A 16,965-nucleotide genomic window follows, 5' to 3' on the forward strand; every position below is an offset into this window, starting at 1 on the left:
CCTGCCATGATACCTAAAAAGGACATATTTAAGTATCTGCTCAGCTACAATAAAATAAGAGACAAAATCATATCAAAATTAATGGCTATCAAGTAAATATCAATGACGGACAACAGTGGAATCAAATAGATTACAAATCAGGAAACAGAAGATGGAGAAGCACAATCCAACTGCCTATGAGTTTCCAGATTTATACTTTAGAACATACCATGAATTGCTGGTTTCAAATATTCAGGTAAAACATAGAACATTATAGAGAAAAGTATGTCAAAAAATAGGTTATAGAGAATATACATTGATCTTATAGTCTGACTGTAACAGCTTCTGTGTGTCTAATTTGTATGAGAAAGAACATGAATTGCTATGAGAAGAGCCAAGAGACATTGCAATAACTGAATAGATATTGAATAACTGAACCAAAAAAAAAATCCCAAGATTTCAAAGAGAAAAAAACAACAACTCTAGTGGCTTTCAGAACAATCAATTGTTATAGCCAGGCAAAAAACAAAGGATGAAACAGTTGGGCAGCTAAAAGAATGTAATAGTGACTGAAGACAGACTTCCAAAGTCAAGCAAGAAAGAATTAAAGGTATTTTTTTCAAGAATGTCAACCGAAGAATAAATATAAAAAGAAAATGTAAAAAGAAGAGTACTTACAGAGTATGTTGGTTGCATCGGGGGAATGTGCCAGGTTTTTATGTTTTGGAGTTACTGGTTTTATTGTTTCTTGTTTTTATTATGTATATGTTGCTTTATTCTTGAGTGGAAGCTGACCAGTTAGCAAGCTATGCAAAAGTTTTAAATAAATAAATAAGAAACATTACAACTACAGTGAAAATTCTTAAGGGTAATCATGAAAGAGGCCTAAATGGTGCAAAGGATACGGAGTAAAAAGATTTTTACAAACTGGATTAAAGGATGATGGAAACATTTATAAAGAGATTTAGGAACTTACTCTAAAAACTGACATCTCGGACAAGAAATCAACTGTTCAGTAACAAAACACCTGATGAATTGCCCTGTTGCACTTCTTAAAACATCAGGAGAAGTCAAATCAAAGATAAGACCAGGTGCACTTTGAAAATATTTAGAAAAAATGTTTCATACCTTAAATAGACCCCAACATGTTTTCGTTATTAATTCATCAAAATAGCCTGTTGTTTTTCAGGCTTCTACTGAAATCTGAAAAGAGTTGTGGCTACTGTAAGAGATGGGCTAAATTTAATAAATTCAAAGCACAGGCAACACTACTTTAGAATAGAATAGAATAGAATAGAATAGAATAGAATAGAATAGAATAGAATAGAATAGAATAGAATAGAATTATTTATTGGCCAAGTGTGATTGGATACACAAGGAATTTGTCTTGGTGCATATGCTCTCAGTGTACATAAAATAAAAGATACATTCATCAAGAGTCATAAGGTACAACACTTAATGATAGTCATAGGGTACAAATAAGCAATCAAATCATATTAGGAAACACTCTCTGGTCTGTGGAAAGGTCTGTGTTTATAAATACAGAATGAAGCTGTGTGTTAGAGGTGAAGACTGGCATTCCTTCCTTCTAGGGAAGGAGAGATGTAGGAGAATGTCCAAATTACTAGAACTACACTGATTTCTTATCCAAGGAAAGCCTTGTTTAAAGGCTGATAAGGGAGAATACAGAATGGAAAGAAAAATGCTAAATGAACAGGCACGTTTCAGAAAAGGCAGAGGGACGTGACATCTAACAAAAATGGATAATGGAGATAGAATGAGTATAAGAAGATTTACCTTTGCTACATTGACTACAATAAAGGTCAACCTCTGTACTGACCAGAAGATGTTAGAATGTGAAATACATCGCTAATGGGAATGCCAGAACACTAGCTTGTTTTGAAGGACGTGAATTGAAGAATCTCTTAGGAATTGAGCCTGAAGAAAGGGAGTGGTTCAGAATAGAGAAGGGAGTGAGTCAACATACAATTTGTCTCTTAATTGCTTAACTCAGCATGCTGGCTGGGGAATTCTAGGAGTTGAATGTCTATGAAGATTCTCAGTCATCCAGGTCATGGTTGTCCCAAAAATGCTTTTTCAAGAGGCAGCTGGACTTCCTGTTTTTTCTGTGAAGACATTTCCCTTCTCATCCAAGAAGCTTCTTCAAAGCTTTTTCAAAGAAGCTGCTTGGATGAGAAGTGAAACGTCTTCAAAGAAAAACCAGAAAGTTCAGTTGCCTCTTGAAAAAACACTTTTGGGACGTCTAGGAGTTGAAATTCACACATCTAAGAAACACTGGTTTAATGTATGCAGCAAATCTCAGGATTGAAAATGACAGCAGGAGTTAAGTGTACAATGTTTTAACCATCAGTTTTGTTCCAAAGTGATTATTATTGTAAAAGATACTTTCCTGTCCCCCTAGCAAATAGAAAAATCATACAACTTACCTATTGCATTATTGCTGAAAGTATAATACGCTACCTGCCTGCACGGAATAAATTAAGCCAGGACTTGGCCCTAGGATCTCTTTTTAATTCTATGATTCATTAAATCTGGATTGCTAGAAATTCTTTTTTTCTGATCTGGAATTGAAGACAAGCATTTCAGAACTAGGCGTTATGGAACACCATTGTACTTCAGTGTTCAGGAGAAGTTCATAGTTAAGCATGAACGTTTCGCCCTGGATTCTTTGAGACTATTTTTAGTACATTGTTAAAAAAGGAGCTGTTCTGTCATTTCCTCTCCCAAGCTTTGGAATCGCACCTCTTAGGGGTTTTTTTCCCCTTGCCTGTCTGCAATTATGGGTTTTCCAGTAATGTAACTTGATCCGCCTTTTCCTACCAACCCAGGTGAGGCCTCTCTGACTGGCTCTGCAAGTCTCATGAGCAGCTTCTTCCGCTTGAATAACTGGAGTAGCTGTCACCAAAGCAAGTAACATTTCGTCACACAAAATTCCGGTCTGTTACTGACATAGAGGGCCACAGTCATGTGAAAAACGGTTATCAAACACTTTTTTCAATACCGTTGTAACTTCGAATGCTCACTAAACAAATGCTTCGAATGCTCACTAGATTAACAGTCAAGGACTACCTGTACTAAATCAGAAGACCTAATTCTAACATCTAAGACATTTCTGACACATCCTGCAACTTTGCTGTTGGAGAACCCTGCTGTTCAACTCAGAAGCTTGAACAGGTTGCTTTATGGTAGGCTTGTGAAAGCAGATTGAGGGACCCGTGTGTTCATTTCAACCATACCCTTGGTCGTCCCACAAAGAAAAGCATTTTTCTGCTTTATGATCTCTTCCATAAAGTTCAAATTCATCCTTGAAAGTCATCAGAATGATTTTCAAGGTCATTTCAAGTAAGTTCCTTCAGACTGTGCATATTCATTTGATGTTGGGTGAAGTACCACATGTCTTTCTCAGGATATGAATGAATGCATGAACTTAATAAGGCTTATGGTGGCTATTTCTCTGCTTATTAAAAAGTATAGAAATATCCATCACAATCCTTATAATTTAAGATGTCACTTAAAATTATATTTTATATTAAAATCTCCTTTCGTTCTCTTCTGTTCTTGCTGCAGAGGCTTGTATTTTCCTACGTATGCTAAGATGCAAAGATTTTAAGTACCAGCCCAGAGGATGTGATGCATTTATACACTCTTCTGGCTGTCCTGCACACAACAACAAGCTGCTAAGGTCAAGTCTAACTTCCCAAACCTGGACTTCAACACTTAGAAATTCAACACTGTTCCACATGCCAAATAGTTGCAGTTAAGGTTATTTTGCAATTGTTATCTTGGTTATGAAATTAAGCTGACGTTACTAGGAAGCGTTTCAGAAGTAAAAATAAGAATCAGAGGTGATGCATAGACTTTCTCCAAGATTTGGCTGCCCAAAAGTATTAAACTAATTAATGGAAACTCAACTTCTCTGTGGATAAGGGTGAAATTTCAGAGGAAGGAAGAATTAACCATCCTATCTTTCTTCCTTAAACTTCCATTAAAAAGTTTTCAGCATATTTTTCCATTGATAAGCAAAAAAAAAAAAGTTTATTCACTGCCTTCCTAACAGATTAGAAAGATGAAACAATTAAAGTTTAGGGTGATTGCAGGCCTTTCTCTAGATATCCTAAATGTCTGCAAAATCCAATACATTTAAGAAAAATTGGTCTCTTTTTATATTCTCTAGGCTAGGGGAACTTATAACTATTTCCTTTGAGGGAGACATTTTGACAAAAAGACAAGTAGTGGATTCATTTACTTATTTAATTAGTTTGCAGTTTGTCATCTGACACCGAGATCAGGGGTGGGTTCTACTTACCTTTACTACCGGTTTGCATCACGCCAGCGCACATTCTTCTGCGCATGCACAGATCAACTTTGATGACATTTGGGTCAGTGGGCGGAGCCTCCTGCCGGTTTTACTACCGGTTCATGTGAACCGGTCCGAACTGGGAGCAACCCACCACTGACCGAGATGTATGGATTTTCAGTTTCAATTTTTGTCATCATGAACATTATATTTAACAGCCAGTAATCCATGAACAGATTTAAGTCTTTGCAGGCCTAACTAACCAAATAGATACCCAACTTTTTAATGTTTTTAATCTGTTTATACATCAGCATATTTTTATGCTGATGTAAGTTTTGATTGAGAGCCGCCCAGAGTTGGTTATAAGATGGGTGGCTATATAAATATTTTAAATAATTAACTATGACCATTGCCATTGCATAAAACTATATGAAGAAATACTTCCTTTTTTGCCTACAGTCTCCGTATCATAAGCAACAGTCTGTGGTATATATTTGCACACCAAGGTAAGAAATCTAGTTTTCTATTGCTCTTTTCTTCAAAAGCTTAAGTAAAATTTACAGCACAATACTTTTCATGTCCAGTCACTGAACTCAATGGCTAGTAAGAATGCCTTAAATAAATGTTGTTTTATTACTATACACAGTCAATCATTTCCATACTTTTAAGATAAAAATAATCAAACTGATGTCTTCAAGGTGCTTCAGACGACGATACTCCTAAATATTGAAGCCCGGAGATGATAGGAATTGTAATTAAACTCAAGAGGAAGGCACAGTTTGGGAAGCATTGCTATAAGCTACAACAAACAATGGAATGCTATGTCTTAGTAGAACTAACAATTTTTTTATTTCATCCAAGTCTAAATAAATAACTTATTTTTGATTTGGGAAAGAGTTCCCCTTGTTTCTGAAATGCATATTTCTGTTTCACTTGGTTAGCAGTATTTTAATCTGTTAACGTTAGAATACACTGCCATTCTATTTCTATTGATTTAAATATAGGGTTTATTATCCATAATATTTACTGTTGTGCTTGCTGTATTTCTATAAGAATGAAATTGTAATTAGTCCCTTCCCTTCCCAATCCTCAAGATAATTCTCAGGACATTCTGATTTTAACTTTCAATCAAACTAAACTCCAAGCTGAGCTAAGAAGCAAAAAATGTTTGCACATGTTGCAAATAAACTTACAAGATGTCTGAACCATGGATTTCAACATGTTATTTTCATGGAAGCATCCTTTTGGCCATTGTGATCATTGTTAAATAGAAATCTCTGTGCTTGCTATTCCATCCACAGATAAGAAAGCAGTGGCTATCTTTATATGTTGCTACGAGAATTGAGTCACCATGGCATTAATCTTTGAACTTTGGTTGTGTGATTATTTTTCTCTGTGGCTAAAACCAAGAGAGGACTGGTTATCTCCCAAGCCAAAGAGATCTTTGGATGTTACAATAAAGGTGTATATTTCTGTTGCACATTTGGCTTGGTCCTGAGCCAAAAGGAAGAACTTGTATTGGATAAAGAAAATCTCCCAGGCAGGCAGAACTAGCCCTCCCGAAAAACCAGTTTGTCAGCTGCTGCTCAAAAATCAGTTTCCCTCTAAGACATGCTGTGACAACATGCCCACAACAACGTTTAACTCTGTTGATCAACAGGAACAGGTAAGACGAGCGAGGGGGGGGTCTCTGGTTTTGCTTTGACCGGCCAGCGGGAAGACTGGCCTGAAGGAGGAGGAAAGGGCTCCTAGGTCTTTAGTGAGAGGATTTGTAACTCGGTTATTTGAAATTGAGCCCAAGGGCAAAGTGAGGATGAAGCAGTAGTTCGTTCAGGGTTTCGAAGTACTGAGCCAGAACAATAGTCTCCTCTGATTCCATTCAGGTAACTGACCAGAAGCAAGACTTTAATAGGGATGTCTAGAAAACCTGGGTGGTCATTCGTACGATGTTGAGTTAGGACTGAATGATCCTAGTTTAAATCTCTACTCATACAAACGTTCATCTCTTTGGCCATCACACTTCACAAAGTTGCTGTAAGGATATCGTTGAGAGAAGATTGTGTTTGTCATCCTAACAGAACGTAACTACAATAAATAGCAGTCACAAAAGAAAAAGAGGCTTAAAATATTGTAACCTGGTAGATTTCACCACCTATACTTTATTACTGCTCTTGTTTTATCCAACTGCAGGTAGCCCTTGACTTAGAACCATTTGTTTAATGACTGTTCAAAGTTATAATGCCATTGGAAAAAAGGGACTTACAACTGTTTTTCATACTTATGAACCTTGCAGGATCCCAATTCAAAATTCGGACACTTGGCAACCGACTCATATTTATGATGGTTGTAGTGTTCCTGAGTCATCTGATCACCTTTTGCAACCTTCTGACAAGCAAAGTCAATGGGGAAGCCAGATTCATTTAATAACTGCGTTACTAATTTTAACAACTACAGTGATTCACTATTGTGGCCAGAAAAGTTCTAAATGGGGCAAAACTCACTTAACCTTGCTTAACTAACTAACTTAACTAAGCCTTGTTTAACAACAGAAATTTTGCTCTCAATTGTTGCCCTTAGTCAAGGACTACAGGTAGTTCTCAACTTGCAACAGTTCATTTAGTGACCGTTCAAAGTGACAATGATACTGAAAAAAAGTGACTTATGATCATTTTTCACACTTACGACCATTGCAGCATCCCCATGATCACGTGATCAAAATTCAGGTGCTTGGCAACTGACTCATACTTATGACAGTGACAGTGTCCCGAGGTCATGTGATCACTTTTCGCAAACCTTCTGGCAAGCAAAGTCAATGGGCAAGCCAGGTTCACTTAACCATGTTACTAACTTAATAACTACAGTGATTCATTTAACATCTGAAGCAAGGAAGGTCGTAAAATGGGGCAAAACACACTTAACAAATGCCTCCACAACAGAAATCTCAGGCTCAATTATAGTCATAAATCGAGGATTACCTGTACCTCTAATCTCACTTCTAAATTACTGAAGAGGTAGAATTCCAAGTTAAGGGATTGAATGTCTAAAGGCCTAATTCCCATGTTATGAACCTGTTCAGTCATTTAGATTTGTAGCCAGACAGTTGTCTCAGTGGTGGGTTGCTACTGGTTCACCCCGGATCAGGCAAACCAGTAGCGGCGGCCGCAGGAGGCTCTGCCCCAGACGCTTCTGCGCATGCGCAGAAGCATCACACGTGCGTCCAAGCGTGCATGTGCCCACAAGCAAACCGGTAGCAATGGGATTTGAAACCCACTACTGATTTTTGTATGTCAGGGGTGTCAAACTCGATTTCATTGAGGGGCGCATCAGGATTGTGTTTGACCTCAGGGGCCGGGCTGGGCATGGCCAGCTTAATGTCACTTGTATCAGGACTGCTTTTGATGGTCCAGGCCAGGGGTGGGTTCTACTTACCTTTACTACCAGTTCGCAACAGGAAGCATTTTGATGATGTCGGGGTCAGTGGGCGGAGCCTCCTGCTGGTTTTACTACCGGTTCTATAGAACCGGTGTGAACCGGGGGCAACCCACCACTGGCCCAAGCGCTCTGCCAATGAAAACATGCGCCCAAGCTCCATTTTCAACTGCAATGGCCTCCTGCAACCCTCTGCTAGTGAAAACGGAGCTCAGGAGGGCAGTCCACCCCAGCTCCATTTTCGCTGGCAGAGATACTGCAGGCTGGTCTTTCACTGTTTCCAGGGCAACCCCACAAGCCAGATCTAAGCATCCTGTAGGCCGGATCCAGCTCACTGGCCTTGAGTTTGATACCCCTGGTCTATGTGATGTTCAGTAGAGGGCTTTAGTCCTGGCTAAGCATCCTCTTCCTTAAGAGGTGTGTTTGGCCTTTCCAACCCTCCCTCATTAAAAATAAACTACCGATAGCAAACATTGGAAGATCACTGTGCAAGACTAATTAAAATGTATTGATTTTTAAATAAACGTATTTTTTATTTAATATTTTTTAATAAAATCTGGGAAAGGCAGTCAAGCCAAATGCTGTCTGGAATAAACGGGTTTCTATTGCCTTGGGAGAAGATAAATCAGGGAGTCTTAACTCATCAAATTATCATATTCTGGCCATTTATGCTAACTGAACTCTTGATGCTAGAGACAAAAAAGAAATAATTTTTGGAATATAGAATTTTGCATCAAGGTTCACTTTGTTATTTTATTATGCATGTATGTATTTATGGGGCTGTATTTGTATTTTATACACATATGCACATGCAAAGAATAGATAGAGCTCTGACTGTAGACTATGTTATTTTGAGTAATAACTAACAGTAACAGATTTGAAATAGAGAGAACCCAATCTAGATCTCAACAGTTCATTTTTAGCCTTAAAGCGATCAATCAATTAAATTACCGGTTAAAAGTTTCTATAGGCATTGTATGTTTATTTAAAAATAGAACAATACAATTTCAAACCAAAGCAATAGTAATACAATGCAGTCTAATGTAGCAAAGATCAATAACTACAGTCAGACCAGAAATAAAATGAAGCTGAAATAATGTAATTTGGATAAAACAGCAAAATTGTAAAACATTTTAAAAGCTAAAATGCCACTTCCTTTAGGATTTAATTTCTGCCCTGCTTCATGTCAGTGTAGAATCAAAGATAGATTTTATGAAGTACAGTTACTCTTTCATTACTGGCTTCCAAAACTATCAACATCTCTTATCCTTTTAGGTTTCCATTATGGGGGAGACGGGAGTAGATGATCCCAGCCTCGTTGATCAAGAACTTCGGGATATGGATGAAGATCGCTTATGGGAGATGGTGGAGGGCCATCGTTACAGAATTGTGAGGGGCGTCTCCCCCAGTCGTCTTACCCCCTATTTACGGCAGGCCAAGGTGCTGGGTCAACTGGATGAGGAAGAAATCTTGCACAGCCCCCAGTTCACAAATAGAGCCATGAGAGTCGGTAAGCACCCTGGATACTGTATTGGAACGTTTATGGCAGTGTGGTGTATGGTACTGTAACATGTCCAGAGCAGAGAAAAGCTTTAGACAATGGAGAAACAGTTATAAAGACTTGTGATGTTTAGTGGGATTATATCTTGGCTCCATCACTACTCTGTCAAAGGGCACCAAGAAGCTGATGCATAGTAGTCAAAGCTAGCCAAATTACTTTGGGACATGGGGCAATAAATTCCTTGCCCTTCCTATTCCTCACAATATAAATATCACAAATTAATGTTTTGCTGCTACCCAAAATCTGGTATCAGAAAGAGCCACCTCATTCTATCTAAAGTAGCACTGATTTGATCTGGGAGGAGGGGAAGGGGAAGAGAAAGAGACAGAGAAATTATTTTCTTGGATAGATATAGTAGAACACTATGGAATCTAGTCTATTCTATAAACTATAGAATAATAAACTTGATTACATACAAAATTTATAATGTTGTAGCTCCATCACAGGTAAATGGAGAAGTATTCCTGTTTAAGTGGCAAGCTTGTTCTTTATTTACAGGTTAAGACATATAGGGTAACAACCAGGGTGGGTTTTACTTACCTTTATTACCAGTTTGCAACAGGGCCGCGCACATGCGCAGAAGCATTTTGGTAATGTCAGGGTAGGTGGGCGGGGCCTCCTGCTGGTTTTACTACCAGTTCTATAGAACCGGTGGAAACTGGGGGCAACCCCCCACTGGTAACAACACTGCACTTAAAAGGTAATGCTTTTAGTGAAACCAAAGGAGATTTGCAAGTACGTTTTCTCAAATACTGTTAAATTACAGTGTTATTCCTGGAGAAAGGGTGAACTATATGGCATACTATATGTCCTTTAAGTTTCTCTGCCTGGGTAACTTTGGGCTGTTGGACTTTTAGTTCTCATCATTTTACATTATTGATCTTCCTGCTTTCTTATAGGCCACATGCTGGATCTCTTGAAATCCCGTGGGAAAAATGGGGCTCTTGCTTTTCTGGAAAGCTTGAAACTTCACAATCCTGATATTTATGTGCTCATTACTGGCTTGGAGCCTTCCATAGACCACAACAATTTTAGCGGTGAGCTTTTCCCACCCTTCCTACCTCACCCATTCTTACCTGCTTTGTATTTCTAGGCAAAACTGATGAAACTGTAAGCTCCACTAATCACTTTGTGGTGATCTGGTTTGATTGTCAATATTTGATTCCCCAGGGGAGATAATTCAGAATTATCTGAATTACTTACAAGTTTTTCTTCGGTACATGCACAATATATTCTCAGTGTGCAGCAAATAATCATAATATATAGCCGAGCCTTTGATACCTTAGTGCTATCATTCTGCTGATTGAAGTAGAAGCTTTATGGTGTTCAGGTCTGGGTGTTGAAAAAGGTCTAAGCATTTTGTCCCAAAGGTGCTTTTTCAAAAGGCAACTGGATTTTGCTTTTTCCTTGAAGAAGTTTTGCTTCTCATTCAAGAAGCTTCTTCAGTTCTGACTTTAGAACTGACCTCAATTCTGACGGCAGAACTGAAGAAGCTTCTTGGATGGGAAGCGAAACATCTTCAAGGAAAAACCAAAGTCCAGTTGCCTCTTGAAAAAGCACTTTTGGGACAACCATGACCTGGATGTCTGAGAATCTCCATAGACACCTAAGCTTGTTCTTCTTTTCTCTAGATCTGATTGAAAGTTCCCAGCTGACAGAATGCTTGGCCAAAGCAGTTAGCAGCCTGCAAGAGGAGCTGAGCCAGGAGAAACGCCAGAAGGTGTCCCTCCTTCAACACTGCCGCAGACTCAAGGAAAACACTGCCCGACTGGAAGCTAAGGCTGAAAGCCTGCGGGGCATTGAAACTGAGTGTAACCGGATGAAGAGGGAACTCAGTGCTCACTTCCATGAGGCCCTCAAGCTTAAAGATGAACTTTATGGGCTCTCTTTGCGCTACAGCAGTGCCCTTCAAGAGAAGGACCTAGCTATTACCCGCTGCCGGAGTTTGCAGGAAGAGGTGTGAGAGAAGAAGGGTGCATGAAGCTTTTCAGGGTTTGTGACATCATATTAGCAGGTCCTGAGTGCCATTGGTAGAGTGATTGTAGATGGTCTGATCTGCTGAACTTACCATGGCATTTTGCAGGTCAAGAGGAGGATAATTCTAGGCAAAATGCTTGCTAGAGCACCAGAATGGTTTTGCTTGTAACCTGCAGTCATCTGTAGCTGTCCACTTTTGTTTGGAAGTGCAATAGAATATGAGAAATGTTAGCTCGCATGGAGCATCTATCTCAATATCCTGTTTCCATGGATACTGCTGCTGCTGCTGCTGAAGATGAAAGATGCAGCCTAACCAACAAATGGAAAACCCAACAGAGAAAATCTAGCTTAATCTGAATGACAGGAATGCATGTCTAGTGAACCATAATAGAATTGATGGGCTTTTAGTTATATACCAATTTGGGACTATATTTCAGACTATTTTTTTAAAAAAAATCATTCTGATGCCTGAAAATCAGGAGTGTGGAGGGCTGTTCATTACAATTGAATCTTCGGGTATTATTGACCAAGATGAATCTTGTTTGGTTGCGAGATAAGTTCAAGAAAATAGAAGAATAATTGGCTATTATGATTTCCCTAGCATTTGCCCCCCCTTTTTTTTATTCCTCCTGTGTTGCGATCAATTGGATCTTTATTGCAATTTAGCTGTGTTTGCGGGCTATCACTACCCTTGGGCTGTAGACAGCTTCCATTTAGCACTTAGTAATGGGATGTGTAACAAATTGAGGATATGGAAAATAGGAAGAGGAGAAATTATTAGGTATTTTTTTTTATTTATTATTTAAATTTCTATACCGCCCTTCTCCTTTCGGACTCAGGGCAGTGAGCAGCCAAAATAAAACATTTGTACACAAAAGTTAAAATAGTTTTAAAATAATTAAATAAAGTTTGGCCCATAATTTAAAACATTCCAATTAAAATCAGTATCAATTTTAAAAACCAATATAAAATCAGGCCAGCCCAGCTAACTGAAAGAAATAGGTTTTAAGGGCCCGACGAAAAGTCCGGAGGTCTGGGATCACTCATATCTCTGGGGGTAGATTGTTCCAGAGGGTAGGCGCCATCACAGAGAAGGCTCTCCCCCTGGGGGTCGCCAGCCAACATTGTCTGGCTGACGGCACCCTGAGGAGGCCCTCTCTGTGAGAGCAAACTGGCCGGTGGGAGGCAATTGGTGGCAGAAGGCGGTCCCGTTAGTACCCCGGCCCTAAGCCATGGAGCGCTTTAAAGGTGATCACCAACACCTTGAAGCGCACCCGGAAGTCCACCGGAAGCCAATGCAGCTTGCGCAGGATGTTTGCCACTTTGAGTTACCAATAAAGTAATGAAGCGGGATAAAATCTAATGAATACATTCTTAAAGCAAGAAGCTCAGGACTGATGTTGTGGAGGGAACTGCACAAATAATATAGGTAGTCCTCAATTTACAGCAGTTCATTTAGTGACTGTTTAGTGACTGCCGGCACTGAAAAAAAGTGACTTTTCACACTTATTACCGTTGCAGCATTCCCATAGTCACGTGATCAAAATTTGGATAATGGAAACTGGTTCATGTTTATGATGGTTGCAATGTTCTGGGGTCATATAATCAATCACCTTTTGCAACCTTCTGACAAGCAAAATCAATAGGGAGATCAGATTCACTTAACGACTGTGTTACTAACTTAACAACTACAGTGATTAATTTAACAACTGTGGCAAGAAAGGCTGTAAAATGGAACAAAAGTCCCTTAACAAACATCTCGCTTAGCAACAGAAATTTTGGGCTCAATTGCAGTCATACGTTGAGGATTACCTGTTAATTTTTGTTTCAGCTCCGCTAGCCTTGTTCACAGCTTCTTTTTTTTCTTTCTGTGTACCTGTCCATGGTAGTTCTACCTGATGAAGCAAGAACTGCAGCGAGCCCAAGTATCATCGTGCCATCAAAGGGAAAGATCCTCGAGAATTTCTGGGGATACGCAGATGCAGACAGATGAGCTCTTAAAGCTGATGGAAGAGAACGAGCATCTCAAGTCACTGTTGGAGCTGGAAACCTTCAGTGTGGTAAAAGAAGTTGTCAGCTATGCTCCTATTCATCCTTTCCTAATAATCCTAGGAATAATAGGGTGGATAAGAGATCCGCAACACATAATTATTCATAATTTTACCAGATTACAATTTCAGGCTTCTTTGGGACAAACTAGGAGAGGTAATTTATGAAGAAAACCACACGAGTTTACAGGAGGTAGTATGTCTAAAGCTTGCTTGGCCAAGGGTAGCTTCTTGCAAAGGGAAGCCAAAGACTTTTGCACAATGGGTGAAGGATTTTCCCCCCAGCCCGTTTAATCAAGATTTAGCATGCCTTTGTGTAAGTCTCCTACAACTGCACAATGTTCTTTTCAGGCTGCCGTTATGTGGCAGTACAGAGGTGGGTTTCAGCAGGTTCTGACCAGTTCTGGAGAACCGGTAGCGGAAATTTTGAGTACTTCGGAGAACCGGTAGTAAAAATTCTGACTGGCCTCACACCCATCTATTCTCTGCCTCCTGAGTCCCAGCTGATCGGGAGGAAATGGAGACTTTGCAGTAAACTTCCCCTGGAGTGGGGTGGGAATGGAGATTTTACAGTATCCTTCCCCTGGAGTGGGGTGGGAATGGAGATTTTACAGTATCCTTTCCCTGCCACGCCCACCAAGCCATGTCCACCAAGCCATGCCATGCCTCGCCCACCAAGCCACGCCCACAGAACCAGTAGTAAAAAAAATTGAAACCCACCACTGTGGCAGTAGCACAGCTTGAGAGCCTCTTTCATATGGGTACCCCTATCTGTCTCTAGGTGTGGCGTGGAACAGGGGTTGGGATAGAAAAGCTTCTCTAATGAGCCTGCCTTACCTGTCCAGGTGCAGAAAGATATTCTAGAGCAAAACCTTGATGATGCTCTGGAGGGCAAACAGGAATTGCTAAATCGACTTCACTCACTGAGAGAGCAAGCAGCTCTTGCTGAGAATCAGCGAAAACAGGTGAGAATGCCGTGCTACCTGAAGTTACCTGCTCCTATGCAAGAGGGAGGGAGAAAGTGTCTTTCTGTGCCTAGGAGAGGCATCTTCTATACTTTCAGGAATTGTCACCCTCCTATGTGCCTACCTACACCCCTGGGGATCAGGAAGTAGCTTGTCTCTTATGTATATCGCAGCAGCTGTGTGAAAATTAAAAGTATATTAACTGCAGTAAGACCAGTCCTTCTTCAGTGTTCAAGGACAACGACCTAATTTGATCTTTAGCCCTTTATCTAAAAGGGCTAAAGAAGAGTAGATATTTTGTAATGTTGGTTTTACATACAGAATTAAGCGCATTATAATCCTAATAGAGTAGCCAGTAATCTTGAGCTACTAATCCCGAAGTCTCCAACAGCATTGCTGCCTTGTGCTTGTAGGGTGGTTATAGGCAAATTGTTTTTTTTTTTAATTTATTTATTAAATTTCTATGTCACCCATTTCCCCTACAAGATGACTCTTCATATACAAATTATATAAAGTTTTCATCTTGGTTCTGAGACATCAGTTTGTAATAGGAGGTTAAAGAGAATTTAGGCCACATTAGACTACTGCTTTTGTAAGATTTGCCAATATTACATGTAATAAGAGCAATGGGCCCTAAATAGGAAAAAAAATATATATGATACCAAGACTATATACTTTCATCTTGCTGTATTTGTGTTTTTGTGCAGTGTTGGGAAGAAAAGGAAAATACCTTGATTGAATGTCAAAAGATGAAGGTGGACTGTGAGATCTACAAGGAGCAAATCAGTGCCCTTCAGGCTCAAATAGCTGATCTACAGAAAGAAAGAGATCAGGTATTAGAAAATGTGATTAGCATGGAATGAGAGCTTTTCAATCCAAGTGACAAAAAGGTTGTCAAAAGATGAGAGAGACTGTCTTGCTGGCAGAGATCTTAACATGATTGAACCTTGCAGATTGAACTGCCAACTTAAATACTTTGAGTCATGTAAAGTCCACTGGTAGAATTCAGTACCTCGGAACCCCTAAAAGAGATTTTTATTTAATTTTGTACTTTGCAAACTAGGCTTCATGCAGCTTTCCAGTGGTTCACTATGTTCAATGCTACAGCCATTGCAGGTAGTCCTCGACTTAACGACCACAATTGAGCCCAAAAGTTCTGTTGCTAAGTGAGACATCTATTAAGTGAATTTTGTCCCATTTTGTGACCATTCTTGCCACAGTTGTTAAGTGGATCACTGTAGTTGTTAAGTTAGTAAGATGGTCGTTAAGGGAATCTGATTTTCCCATTGACTTTGCTTGTCAGAAGGTTGCAAAAGGTGATCACAAGACCCCAGAACACTGCAACCGTCATAAACATGAAACAGTTGTCAAGCATCTGAATTTTGATCTTGTGACTATGGGAGGATGCTGCAATGGTCATGAAGTGTGAAAAGTGTTCATAAGTCACTTTTGTCAGTGCTGTTGTAACTTTAAGACGATCACTAAATGAACTGTTGTAAGTCGAGGACTACCTGTGTTTTTAAAATTACTACAGTATTATTGGTTACTATAGTTCTATAGTATGTCCCTTTCTTTGGATTGATTCTCACCATTCCTACCTTAATTACTAAAGCCATTTTAATTACTACATGAAATGTGCTTCACGTTGCCTATATAGCTTATTTCTGTCATTTTTCTAAAATCTCAAAACCTTCATATGTAGTGGTCTCTATTTAATTCCTGTAGGCCTACAATGCCAGGGACACTGCTCAGTTGGAAATTTCCCAAAGCCTCCTGGATAAAGATTCTCTTCGCCGTAAAGTCTTTGAGCTCACAAACGAAATTTGTGAAGTCAGGAAAAAAGCCAGCATGGGAGATTCAGTGCTTACTGTAAGTTATGATCGTGGTTGGGCCAGTGGTGAAATCTGAATTGGTTTGCCACTGGTTTGCTGGTTGCACATGCGTGGTGTGCACCAAGCATGCACTGCAAGCGCATGTGTAGTGTGCACCAAATGCACGCTGCGTGTGCATGCATGCACAGTACACACCAAATGCGCGCTTCACACAGAAAAAGGAGGCTTGGGAAGGTAAGTAGAACAGCGAGGGGGGGAAACAGCTGTGCCGCGCGATTTTAAATCACGCGGCACAGGTGATCGTTGGAAATACCAGTTCGGAGAAACCGATAGCTTTTTTTTTACTACTGGTTCGCCTGAACCGGTAGTTTTTATCACTGGTTTGCCTGAATTGGTGCGAATCGGTAGAAGTTCACCACTGGGCTGGGCTTAGGAGAAAAAGGGATAAATCTGTGCTTCCCCAAAATGCCTCCTAATATTTGAAAGCCTGCTTCATAAAATCCAAAATGCAGTTATTACACAATAAATAGAATTTTATTTTGTGTTCTCAATTTTCCCATCTGATTCAGGGGTGGGTTCTACTTACCTTTACTACCGGTTCACAACAGGACCGTGCATGCTCGCTTTGCTCGTGCATGCGCAGAAGCTTCTGCGCATGTGCAGATCGCTGATGACGACATCCAGGGTGGTAGGCGGGGCCTCCCGCCGGTTTTACTACCAGTTCTTAAGAACTGGTCCAAACTGGGGGCAACCCATCACTGATCTGATTCCTTTTTAAGTAGCCATTTCTTTCAAGACAAGGACCACAAACTATAGATACTAACATTGCCTTTATTGCTAGATCACACTAACAGAA

General features: G+C 39.8%; 1 protein-coding gene across 1 annotated transcript in view; it reads left to right on the forward strand.

The window, feature by feature from the left end:
- The first annotated feature begins 5,921 nt into the window (after positions 1–5,921).
- CARD14 (caspase recruitment domain family member 14) overlaps positions 5,922–16,965 on the forward strand; it is a 28,750-nt gene continuing 17,706 nt past the window's right edge. Inside the window, exons 1-8 of the mRNA XM_070934703.1 lie at positions 5,922–5,963; positions 9,002–9,236; positions 10,187–10,324; positions 10,919–11,244; positions 13,154–13,324; positions 14,158–14,277; positions 14,985–15,110; positions 16,003–16,146. Coding sequence (XP_070790804.1) covers positions 5,922–5,963; positions 9,002–9,236; positions 10,187–10,324; positions 10,919–11,244; positions 13,154–13,324; positions 14,158–14,277; positions 14,985–15,110; positions 16,003–16,146 — 1,302 coding nt within the window. The remainder of the gene's footprint in view (positions 5,964–9,001; positions 9,237–10,186; positions 10,325–10,918; positions 11,245–13,153; positions 13,325–14,157; positions 14,278–14,984; positions 15,111–16,002; positions 16,147–16,965) is intronic.

This window comes from Pituophis catenifer, unplaced genomic scaffold (genome assembly GCF_029215685.1).
Source record: "Pituophis catenifer annectens isolate HBS135680 unplaced genomic scaffold, rPitCat1.0.hap2 SCAF_2, whole genome shotgun sequence".
NCBI lineage: Eukaryota > Metazoa > Chordata > Lepidosauria > Squamata > Colubridae > Pituophis > Pituophis catenifer.